The 12,241-nt window shown below is 52.0% G+C and overlaps 1 protein-coding gene across 3 annotated transcripts in view; it reads right to left on the bottom strand.

The window, feature by feature from the left end:
• The window catches only part of ZNF362 (zinc finger protein 362), a 40,591-nt gene that overhangs the window by 14,229 nt on the left and 14,121 nt on the right, over nt 1-12,241 (bottom strand). For 2 of the 3 annotated variants that reach the window (XM_025000119.2, XM_059892556.1), the window contains exons 2-6: nt 12,023-12,147; nt 6,613-6,676; nt 6,193-6,439; nt 2,554-2,875; nt 1,664-1,888 (exon numbers count right to left, since the gene is read on the bottom strand). In XM_025000119.2, the coding sequence (XP_024855887.1) occupies nt 1,664-1,888; nt 2,554-2,875; nt 6,193-6,439; nt 6,613-6,676; nt 12,023-12,060 (896 nt within the window). In that variant the 5' untranslated portion in view covers nt 12,061-12,147. Of the gene's footprint in view, nt 1-1,663; nt 1,889-2,553; nt 2,876-6,192; nt 6,440-6,612; nt 6,677-12,022; nt 12,148-12,241 lie in introns of those variants that run through there. The other variant, NM_001192168.1, reaches the window with a different exon arrangement.

Raw genomic sequence — 12,241 nt, forward strand, 5'->3', positions numbered from 1 at the left:
TCCTAATCCTACGTAGGAACTTAGATAGATCTTTGATTAGATAACACGGTAAGAAAAATCTTTTCACACATACACAGATTAAAATTATAGCCCGGGGCCTTAAAAAATCTCCTGACAGAAGTTACGTTTCAAACCTTGGGGGTCACATGCTCTCATTTTAATAACCAAACAAGCAGAGGGACTTTGTTTACTGATCAGCACTTCACTGGGCTTTCCAGGTGGTATTAGTGATAAAGAACCTGCCTGCCAATGCAGGAGACATTAAAAGATGCAGGGCCAGATCCCTGGGTCAGGAAGATCCTCTGGAGGAGGGCATGGCATGGACAGAGGTAGCTACAGTCCATAGCGTTGCAGAGACTCAAACGCAACTGCAGCAACTTAGCACGCGTGCATGCATATCCATAAAGCTAGCCAAACTTCAAAAAATAAATTCATGACAAAATCAGAAAGTTTCTGAAACTAATCTATGTGGTCAAATCCATGCCTTAGGAGGCATGGGGATGAGAAAAGCAGACTGATGCCATCTTGAGGTCATCCTGTTATTTGTTCCTTACGATCAAACCTACTCATCATGCCTCAAAGTCCGAGAAACAGACATAACATCTTGCACTCTGGGACAAAGCATACAAAGACAATGGACAGACATGGATAAATTACAAAAACAAAACCAAACCTCAGGTCCCTCTGTCTAGTCTTAGTGCCCGAAAGACAGAAACCCCTGAGCACTTTCTGTGAGTTACGAATTCTGCAGCAGAAACTACTTTATCCTGACTTTTGCAATGCTGATATTGGCAGACAGCCGTGCTTAGAGATACAAGAACCATCATGCGAGAAAACTGCTGGGCTCCTTTCCTCTGAAGAGATGAACTGTAATTTGGTAACCTTTAGTTTATTTCTTTAAATACTATGGTGTTTTTATTTGGTGAGCCAGTCTGATGCCTGTACTCCCCTGCAAAAACTTTTTTCCCTTAAAACATGTCTATCTCTGAATCTCCCTTTCACATATTCGACTAGACTGCACACCCTAAGAGGGCAGGAATCTGTCTCTGTTTTGTTCACTGCTGTGTTCCCAGCACCGAGGGGCATGCCTGCACATGGTGGGGGCTGTGTAAATATTCGTTAAAGGGATGAATCACACGCCCTGGAAAAGTCAGTTCTATTTATTCCACAAATATTAAATAAATGCTTCACTGCTTAATATGTGCCACCCACTGGGGATGTGGAAATGGAGGAGACTGGGCCCTCACCTTCAAGAATCCCCAATATATTGGGGGTGGTGGGTAAATAACCAGGCAAGTCGAAGACTGTCTACCACTGCTTGGATGGGGAAGCCCAGGGGCTATGGAACCAGCACAGGGGGCCAGGGAGGGCTTCCTGGAGGAGGTTTTACTGACAGATGGATAAGAGAGGGCCAGAAAAACAAGGGAAAGGAGGGGGATGGTGCATCAGGTAAAGGACACAGCACATGCAAAGACAGATGACAAATGGTGGGCAGGGCAAGTAGTAAGAGTTGAGGCCAGGGAGGACCAAAGAGGCTGTATCACAAAAGGGCTTGTATGCCAAGCAAGAGTCTGGGGAAGGCACCTAGAGAAGGGCCTTGCATCGGGCGCAGGGGCTGAGCTGAAGCCAGCTGCAGTGGGGCAGCGCCAGGCTGGCCACTCACCTGGTGTGCTGTTGGAGGTGGGAGAGCTGTCGGAAGGACTTATCACAGTAGGAGCAGTGGTAGGGCTTGACGCCTAGGTGGATGCGCAGGTGCTGGGCCAGGTAGGAGGCGTTGGCAAAGGACTTGGAGCAGTGCGGGCACTTGTGGGGCTTGGCCTCTGTGTGCGACTTGGAGTGGATCTGCATCTCGGACTTGGTGAAGAAGGTCAGCGGGCATACCTTACACCTGCGGGCAAGAGGCAGCTTCACCCTGGGAAGATCCCTCCAACCATGCCTGGAGAGCTGAGGGGAGACCCTCTCTGTCAGAGAGACCTTGCACCAGGGCCAGAGCTTTGGGAGGAGGGTCCGGGGGGGGGTGCTACAGGCAGGCCCCCAGCCTGGACATCCTCCCCTCGAGGCACGCTGACACCAGGCTGGGAAGCAGGCTTCCACCTCACCGGGAAGAGCTGCCTGCTGGGCCGTGGTTCTGGGAGAGGGGCTCCAACACTCGGTGAGTTCTCTGCCCTGGCTATAGACACTTTAGAATCATCTGGGGAGCTTTCTGAAATGGCTCATCCCAGGCCCTCCATATGCCTCCCCTCGATAAGTTAAATCAGAATTTCTGGAGGTACCGCCCTGGCACTGGCATTTCTGAAAAGCTCTTCAGATGATCCTAACATTGAGGGTTGACAATACTGCTTGAAGAGAGAAGGAAGTAGACTCTCAAAATCCCAGGCTGTGGGATTTTGGGTGGGAGGCGTCAGGAGGCCCCACCCCTCTGGGCCACAACCTCCACGTTCAAGCCTCTGGGCCCCCCCTCTTTGCAATCTCCCACTGCTAGGCTCCAGAGGCAGCCCTGAGGCACCAGGTTCTGTCCCAAGCCCGCTGGACCCCTCCCACCAAGACCCCCACCTGTATGTCTTGCCCTCCTTGGCAGTCTCGCCCGAGGCCAGGATGGGGTAGGGGACTACGAGGACAGGCGGCCCCCCTGGGTTCTCCGCCTTGATCTTTTTCCGGCCGCGCTCGGACTTGGGGGGGCCAAGCAGGCCGTGGCCCTGGATTGTCTTGATGGAGTCCAGGAGGGGGGGGCTGGTGATCCCTGAGATGAGGGTGGGGGACGAGGCGATGAGGCGGCTCTGGCTCGTGGTGGTGGGTGTGGACGGGCTGCTGGTACCCGTGCCCGCGCTCGACTCCGACGTGCTCACAGCCGGGGTCCGGGAGGAGATTCCCAGACCTGTGAAGACATGGGGGTGGGAACAGGGGTGAGGGGCAGCCAGAGGCCAGGTCAGCCCCCGCCACCCAGCTGTGTGTCTCTGAGAGGTCGCCAGCCTTTCTGAGCCTCCCCTTCCCTTTGCAGAGTTTTACTCAGGGGTCAATAAATGAGAGCTGTGTAAGATTCTTTAGACATCTAAGGACAGTTGTTGTTAAGTCACTTTTGCAACCCCGTGATCTATAGCCCACCAGGCTCCTCTGTCATGGGATTTCCCAGGCAAGAATACTGGAGTGGGTTGTCATTTCCTTCTCCAGGGGATCTTTCCCACCCAGGGATGGAATCCCCTGTCTCCTGCATTGGCAAGTGGATTCTTTACCACTGAGCCACCAGGGAAGCCCATCTAAAGACTAAATGAGCCTGATTATCTATAACAGGGGCACTTTGGAAATCAGCCCAACAAAAAACAGACAAACAAAAAACTCTGAAGCACAAAGATGTTCACTACTATGTCATTTATAACAGCAAAAATCAGAGGCAACTGAAATATGCAATATTAGGGAAGGTTTCAATAAATTGTGATTAATTTTCTCTACTGAACATCAACTGCCCGATAAAAAGGAGACTGTAAAATTAAAAAAAAAAACAAAAACATTTAAGGCACAGAAAAAGTTAAGTAGGAGATGGAGATGCACCAACATGTGATATGGATGGTGGAATTAGGGGTAATTTTAAAACAATTTTTTTGGCTTAACTATCTGATTCTTTGACAACGAACTTTTCTTAAGTTCTGTATTAACAGCTATTATTTTAAAAACAAAGGGACTAGAAACATTTATAACATCAAGAAAAGTACACCAAAAAATGAAAATGATATCTATCATACAGTTAAAACTACACTTGAAAAAAAAAAAAGAAACCCCAAATTTGCGCACTGGAAAAGATAATATCCAGAGTTGACACAGGTATTTGGCGTGTGTGTCATACATGCTGGGAGTGTATGCTTATCAACCTTAATCATAAAGGGTGCTTTGGCAACAGCCATTAAAACTTCAAATGTACATGACTTCTGACAAAGTAATTCTAATTCTAGAAATTGCCCATAAAGAGATATTTATCTGCACATAAGCACAAAGATCTGTGTACTTGGACCTTCCATACAAAACTATGATCAGACAAAACTGGACACAGTTTGCTTATCCTCAGTAGGGACTGTGTAAAGAGATGTGGTTCATCACAAGATGAAGAACAGGGAAACCACGAAGATAAGACAGACATGCAGTGACGAGGAAAGAATGCCAAACTGCTGTCAGGTGAAAAAGCAAATCCTACACAGCATGAACCCACGTCTTCAAAAAATACACACATCCAAACAACATATGTATATACAGACAATATGTGTGTGTGTGTGAAAGCACAGGAAGAGGTCTGAAAAGAGACACACCAAACTATGTGTAAATTGTGCTTCTCTCTAGGGAGGGCAAAGAATTTGTTGGTAAAAGGAGATTTTCATACGTTATCTGCTTCCATATTATTTGAATTTTTTACCTGGTGAATTCATCCATTTTTTATATCTGTGATTAAAGGATAAAATAAAATAAATACAGAGAAAACATATGAAAATGCTAACAATAGTAGGACAAGGGTTAATTTTTTTTCTCCTTTCAGCTTGTCTGCAATTTCTAAATTTTCTATAATGACTATGAATTACCTTTATAATAAAAATGCACTGAATATGTTTATGATAAAATGGTGAGTAGGAAAAGAAATTAAAGGCATGGGTACAGCCTTACCACAAACTCAGCAAAACACACCCCCTGCACATTAAAAAACAAACAAAAACGATGGAAAAAGAAGGAAAGGGACTAAAGGCTCTCTAAGCTGCTGGGTTACAAGCTGGGGATTATGAGTGACTTTTTTTTTTCTCAGTTTTTTTTTTCCAAATTTCCCTTAATATGCTTATATTACTTTTTTAATATTACTTTTATAATGAAAAAATAAATTTAATAAGGTCATAATAAGGAGGGAATGTGCAGAGGGTGGCTGGAGGAGGCCTGGATAGGGAGGCTCATGGGGCCCCAAGATTCTTAAGCATCTCTGAGAGGGAGGCGGGAGACGCGTCTGGCTGGTGGCAGGGGCCAGCTAGAGGAGGAACAATGGCCCAGTTGCAGTGGCCACCAGGAAAAGCCTGTCCAGCAGGGTGAGGTGGGCACCAGGCAGCCCAGACCCATAATATTGCCTAGGATGTCTTTCCAGCCCGCAGCCTCAATCTATCCAGGACTGGGCTCACAGTCAGTCCCCTACCCCGTTCCTCCTATGATTCCATCTCACTGGCAATGCCTGGGTGTCCCCGGTGCCCACCCTCCCACTCCTTCATCCAGCCCAGCACCCAGCCCTGTGGGCTCTTCCTTCTCAGCATCCCTCAGTTCTTTTCCCTTCTCTCCATCCTCTCTGCCGCTGCCTGGCCCAGGCCACCACCCTCTCCTGCAGCTCTCCCTGCTTCCATGCCAGTGTCCCACCAAGCCAAGTCTTCACCTCACAGCCAGAGACCTAGCTTTCTAACCTCACCTACTTCCAGGGGCTCCCACTGCCTTAAGGTAAAAACCCAAACTGCCCAGGTGGCCCACGGGGTCCTTCACAATCTGGGGCCTCAGCAGAGCCCCGGCAGAGCGACAGGGTTCACACCTGGGCTCTGGAACCACACTGCCTGTCTCGGCCGCTTACTGGCTGTGAAACTGGGCCGCAGTTCGCTCATCTGCTGAATGGAGACGTTAGGGTGAACCACAGGAAGCTGCTGTTTTTTGTACTTCAGTCTGTAAAAGGCAGCCACCTCACGGAACGGGCGGGGAGTGATAACACAGACACTGATGAACACAGATGCTCACTTGGAGTTAGCTGCCACGTGATGGTGATGAGTTTCATCACCCTTTGACCTTCCCCACCTGGACGCCGTCCTACTCTTGCTTTCGACACACATGCTCGCTTTGCACGTGCTGCTCGATTTTCCCTAGTCAACCACCAACTCTTCCTCGCATGGGGACCCACCCAAGAAGTCTTCCCTCACCCTTCAATCCCCACACAAGTCTGGTTAGGGTTCTCCTCTAGATTCCTGAAATTCGCTGGAATTGGCTTCCTTGACGGGCAAGCAACCCAACCTCGACCCTCTCCGGCTGGCTTGGTGAAGCAGGTCAACAGGATACAGGATGGCAAGGCTGGAAGCTCCACCCCTCACCCCCGTCCCAGGCCCTGCCTGCCCCGCCCCGCTGCGGGCGACATGGCCACGCCCCTCCCCGTTAGTCCCCGCCCCGTCTTCACCAGCCCCGCCCACCCGGCCTCTGTACCTGTGACCGTGCTGGTGGCCGGCCGCGCGTGCAGCGCCACGTCGGGCTGCGGCACGGCCTGCGGGTGCAGGCCCGGCACCTGCTGCAGCTTCGGCAGCGACATGACCGCTTGGCTGCTCTCGGCTGGCGCTGGTGGCACGAGCAGCGGCTGCTGCGACGAGGCCGAAGTAGGCGGCAGGTGAGGCGGCCGGATCTTCTCCGCCATCAGCTGCTCCTTGATCTTGTTAATCAGGACCAGGTTGTCCAGCTGCGGGAGGGAGCAGAGAGGGACTGAGAGGGCTTGGGCCGTACCCGGCCCCGGCCCCGGGCAGCCAGGCCACCCTTGAACCCCTTGTCCCGCAGGCAGCAGCCAAAGCCCGGCGGAAACCCAAGCCGCTCCGAGAAGGGGAGGGCGGCAGGAGGGAAGACGCTCCGTCTTACCTGGCTAGGCATGGTGGGAGGAGGGGGCCAGAAGTAGGGGTTGTTAAATCGAGGCTCGGCCATCCTGTGGGGAGAGAGCGACTGTCACAGGGAAGAGGGCCCTCCCCATCGGCCAAGGGTGAGCTCCCATCAGCTATGCCCGCTCAAGTCTGGGCCAGTGTCTGGGATCCCTGCCCCCGTGGGACCCTCACCCCACAGCAGAGCAGGATTTCCACCAGGCCCAAAGAACCACACCTCCAGGCTGAAGCTCTGGAATTCAGCGTTTCCCACAGTGGGCCCCAGAGAGCAAGGGCCTATCCCGAACAGAGCACCCGCCAGCCCAAATCACCCCTCCCAAATCACCCTGATGCCAGTGGACTACTCCCTGTCCCCCCACAGAGACCCTAGGCTGCAGAGCCAACCCCATGGATTAGACACACAAGTCTGCTGCCCAGGGACAAACTGAGGAGTCCTGGGGCAACCTTGTCAATGGCCGCAGAGCAGAGGCAACCGCCCCTCCCTGATCCCTGCCCTTCTGACCCACAGAACACAGCGGGCAACTTGGGTCACCAGGTAACTGCTTCTGTGTGTGAAGGGCAATTTGGCAGGATGATTTATGGGGACTCAAATGGTTACAGTATTGCCCTTTGACCCAGGGAATTGTACCTCTGGAAAGTTCTCCTCAAGAAACAAGCATGGCCAGGTACAACATTCTGCTTATAAGGATGTGTCAGAACACTGTACTTAAGAGGGGAATGAAGAGGCCTGAGGCTTGGGACCCTTCAGTAGAAGAATGTGACCATTTGTCCGGTGGCCCTCAGCTCTGGCAAGTTCCTGTGCAGTGAGAAGGGCTTTGCAACCAGGGCACTATGAAGGATGGGCCTTCAAAGCTATCTTTGTCTTCCAGAGGATTCACGTCTTCCTGTGGCCCTACAGTAAGTCAAGAAGTGACTTACAGAGACTGTGCTGGACAGGGGTATTCCATGAAGTCTCGCTCCCTATCAAATTTCTCTTCTTTATCTGTCCCTTACAGAAATCACTAACTAAATGCCTACTGGTATTGGTCGCTTACATGGAACTGCTTCTTTTGACAGGCAAGGCTGAAATGAAGTGTCTTTAACCTTTTTTTCCTGGCTCTACAAGCGGGAGAAGCCCTACTGGAATTGCAGGCAGAGGGTTTCAGGAAAAAAAACCCTCTGTAAGGATACAACCTAATCTCAACACTTTAAGAAAGATCTTTTATATAAATTATTGCTTGTGATCTTTACTTGAAGAGTAGTCACAGGAGCTATTATCCCACTTTTGGTGAAGAAATTGAGGCTTGGAGAGAGGGGAAGAGACCTGTCCAAGACCACAGGGCTAGGGTGCCAAGAGTCAAAACTAGACATCAGATTTGCTCAAGCTGTTTCCTCTGGGGAATGTGTTTTGCAAACCCCAGCCCTTGGTGGAACAATTATCCACATGCATATAACTCAATACCTGTATATAAAAGTCTTGCCTCTCACTCCCAGCCTGGGGGTCGGTTTGGGTCTGAGTCTGGCCAGGTGGGAATCAGAGTGCCCTCCTCTTGGGTGGCTGGGCAGCTCTAAAAGCCCTCCTGTTTCCGCCACCCACAAACACCAAGCTGCCCTTCTCTCTACCCATCCAACACAGCCCATCCCTCACAACCCAATACCAGCACTTCCTGCCTGGAGTTCTCCCTGACTGCTCCAGGTCCCTGGATCATCTCCTTTCAAAGAAAGACCTCAACCCAGTAAAATCAGTGAGGAGGCTGCCATTTACTAAGTACCCACCTTGTGCCAGGCACACTGACACTAAAAGGCAGGTACACTCCTCATCCCCACTTTACAACTGAAGTTCAGAGAGGTAGAGTGACTTGGTCAAGGTCACACAGCAAGTAAGCAGGGAGCTGAGATCCCCACTCTGATCTGCCCGACTCCCAGCGTCCAGCTCATCAGTCCCTCCAGCTGTTCGGAGGAAGGACAAAGCATCCTGACTAGGATTGTGGACAGGCCCTGTGTTAGGATGGCATGGCACCCACTACCCTTCCATTCAGAAGTCTCAGACCTGTCCCTCCCCTGCTGTTGTCCACTGGGGAAAATGTGAAGTCATCTGAACTGTAGAGCCAGGGTAGGGAGGCTCCAGGGCTGAGGGAAAGGGGAGCTGGGGAGCTGCCTCAGAGAGGACTGGGAATTGAAGACACCTGTCTCATTCAGCTTGGCATCATCAGTGCCTAGGCCCAAAGGTGATCAACAATGTGAGTTGCGGGATAGAATGAATAAATGAAGGAATAAATAATCAGATTCATTTTAAAGGCAATCCCACACAATTATCCACCACCGCTGATGGTGTACAATGCCCTCTGTACCCAGCAGCATTCTCACCAGAGCCCCAGGAATCTGGGAAGATCTGCACCCCCATTTCGCCAAGGAGGAAGCTAGGCCACCACCAGGGAAGCACTTGCTCCTGGCCACACAGATGGGAAAACAGAAGCAAGCACTGCCCTGCAGTGTTGGGCATCGGCAATCTGAACCTCTGTTTTTCTCATCTGTAAAATGGGATTGACAGAGGCCCCTGTGCCTCTTTCCTGCCCTGGCCCAGTGCTCTGCCCACTGTACCCAACCATTCCTTGGACTGGTCCAGGGGAACTGTCCTCTCCTCCTCTTGAGTTTGATGCCAAGTCCAGGCTTCCCAAAGCTCCTCACTGGTCAGGGAGGTAGGGGGTCCCATAGCTGGGATAGAGCATCCTCTCTGCCACTTATCAGACCCCTGATCAGGAAGGGAACCACCCCTAACCCTGGACAAGAAGCAGGGCCCTGGGTCATGGAATCTGATCCACACAGCATTCACTCCTCTGTGTCCTTCTCGGGCTGGGCTTAAGGAACTCCATGATTTGGTCAATGCTCCAGATCCTGGTGTATGTCTACCTGTGTTAGCTGAGGGAAGACAGGCAGGGGGAGGAGTGGATTTTCTGAGCCCTTATTGAGGGCCCGACTCATTGCCAGACGCACATCAAGAGCATCTCACATGAGCCCCTCAACAAACCTTCAAGGTGAGTGTGCGTCTGTGCAGTCCTAGGACCTGCAAGACAGGGTGGGAAGGTGACCGGGGCCAAGCTAAGCCACGCAGACCTTATGTTGAGAGAGATTTTAAGCAGGATAGAGATGGCTGGATATCTGCTTAGGACAGGTGTACAAGGCAAAAGGGCATCCAGGTGGAGGCAACAGTTTGAGCAGACATGGAGCAGGTTTGGGACAGTGAGCAGCTACCCACTAACACCAAAGAGAGCTGGAGAGTGGTGAAGTGGGGAGAGACGGAGGCCAGCCAGCAGCATCCTGAAGGCTATGCTAGTGGTTGGGAAGGAATGCTGTCTGTGAGGAGGCATCAGGGAGTGTGCTGGGCGGGGCAGCCAGGTATCTCAGAGGACCAAGGTCAGCAGGTGGAGCCTGAGGACAGCACCGGGGGACAGAAGAACCGGAGACAGAGGAGGCTGAGTGTCCAGGCCGGACGGGCAGAAGAGACATGCTGGCAGTCAGGCAGGACATGCAGACTAGGCTTCAAAGCTCTAGACAGAAGCCAAGACTCTGGGCGGTGGGCCCCAAGGTACACACCCCTGATCCTTGCAGTAGGGCGAGCAAGGTGTCATTTTATTTTTCTTGCTCAAAAAGGTGAAAAAGTCAGATGGGTCAATGAAACACCTTCTAGAGCCACCCGCCCGCCCATCCACCCATCCACTGGTTCTGGATACATCCTCTGGGCCAAACTGGGGACTGGTGCTGGGGAATCGAAGGCAAAGAGAAGAGCCCTGTCCTCTGGGGGCCCCGAGCTAAGTGGAGGAAACAGACACATGACCCACAAGCTTCTGTGAAAAGAAAGAATTTTGGGCTATGAAACCTGCCACATGCCACCAGGGACCTCCATGTGGTTAAAGCCAGTGGGCCACCTCCCAGTCCTATCTTTCATGGCCTCCCAGCCACCCTGACCCTTGGAGATCAGTGCTATGAGCCCTGGGTTCCACATCTTCTCAGTCTCTTTCCCAGCTTGCACCTCCACAGCCTAGGCTTCTCAGGGTGAGCGGGAGCCTCCTCCTTCCACTGGCCCCAGTCCCTGGATGGTCCATCCACTCCAGGACTTTAAATACCAGAAAATCCCCAGGTCTGCACCCCTAGACCTGGCTGCCCCCTGAAGATCCAGGACCACCTTCCAGTTACCTCCCTGACCGCTCATGGGCTGTTCAGTCTGGAGTTGGCCTTCCCCTGGGATACGTAAACCCTCTAGCCATCCCCTCTGAGTAGGGCATCCCAACCTGCCCAGGTGCTCCTGCCACAGACCCTGACCTCCCCATTCCCAGTTCAGACCCACCACCAGCCACGTCCCCGGGATTCCATTTCCAAACTGAGATCCACTGCATCCTCTTCACAAGTCCTAGCTACTGTCCCCTCATCTGGACCATGGAACAACCTGCCTTAGTTGGAGCCCAGGGCACCCAGGTTCAAATCTTGGCTCCAAAACACTAGCTGTGTGATCTTGGGCAAGTCACTTGTTCTTACCCCCCAAGTCAGGGATGAGCAGGATGCAAAGAAAGGATCAGAGAGGACTTCCCAGCAGAGGTGATACGTGCTTTGGGTCTTAAAGGATGAGTGGAAGTTAGCCAGGCAAAGAAGGAGTGGGGAACATTGCTGGTGGAAGCAGCAGTCTTAACAAAAGTCCCAAGGTGAGAAATAGCATGGTGTGGGAGGGCAGCTAAAGTGATCAGCGTGGACGTGAGACAGGACACGAGGCTGAAGCCATTGGCCACTGCTAGACCTAGAAAGGCAGTTCCTGAATTCGAGGCCTGGGGTCTAGACTTGAAGAAGTTGGGTAATGGGACAGAATCTGTGGTTTAGAAAGGCCCCTCTGCCTGCTGCGCGTAGGTGGGACTGGAGAAGCCAGGAGAGGCAGCAGTGGGAGGGAACCGGTTGAAGGTCCCCAGGGAATAGAATGGAGGTGAGAGGCAGGAGCTACCCTGGGCCAGGGAGGAGAATGACCAAGGAGGCCTGGCTATTTGCTTAGAGCTAGAGACCAAGGAAGCATGCAGGTTGCCCCCCAGCACCACGGTGTGGCCTGGGAGGTCCCCTGGATACCAACGCAGACAGACAGAGTCACAGGAACATGCAGACAGACAGCACCAAACTCCGACAGACACAGATCTGTGATCCCAAACATGAACAGATGGGGACACAGCAGCTCCCGTGAGCGGGACCCCACAACCTCCAGGACAGAGTCACAGGTGGATGCTATGACAGGAGGGTGGGGGCACAAAGCCCCCAAGCAGACCCAGAGGGAGGCGGTGAGGGGCACTCAGGGGAGTTGGGATGAACACGATGCCTCAGTCACCCAAAGAACAAACCCCTCATTGACAGGTTTCAACCTGGAATCACAGGCTCCTTACCTAGAGTGTCCTTTCCCACTTGGTGAACTTCTACTCATCCTTCAAGACCCAGCTCAAGTGTTCCCTCTTCTACGGAGCTTTCCCTGAACCCCCAGTCAGTCACTCCTCTGTGTTCCCAACAGCACCTTGTATATGGGAATAACAATAACAGTAATAATAAAAATGGCAGCTACTACTGATTTCAACACCTATTAAGTGCCAGGCACTGTGCTGAGTATG

Source organism: Bos taurus, chromosome 2, assembly GCF_002263795.3.
Source record: "Bos taurus isolate L1 Dominette 01449 registration number 42190680 breed Hereford chromosome 2, ARS-UCD2.0, whole genome shotgun sequence".
NCBI lineage: Eukaryota > Metazoa > Chordata > Mammalia > Artiodactyla > Bovidae > Bos > Bos taurus.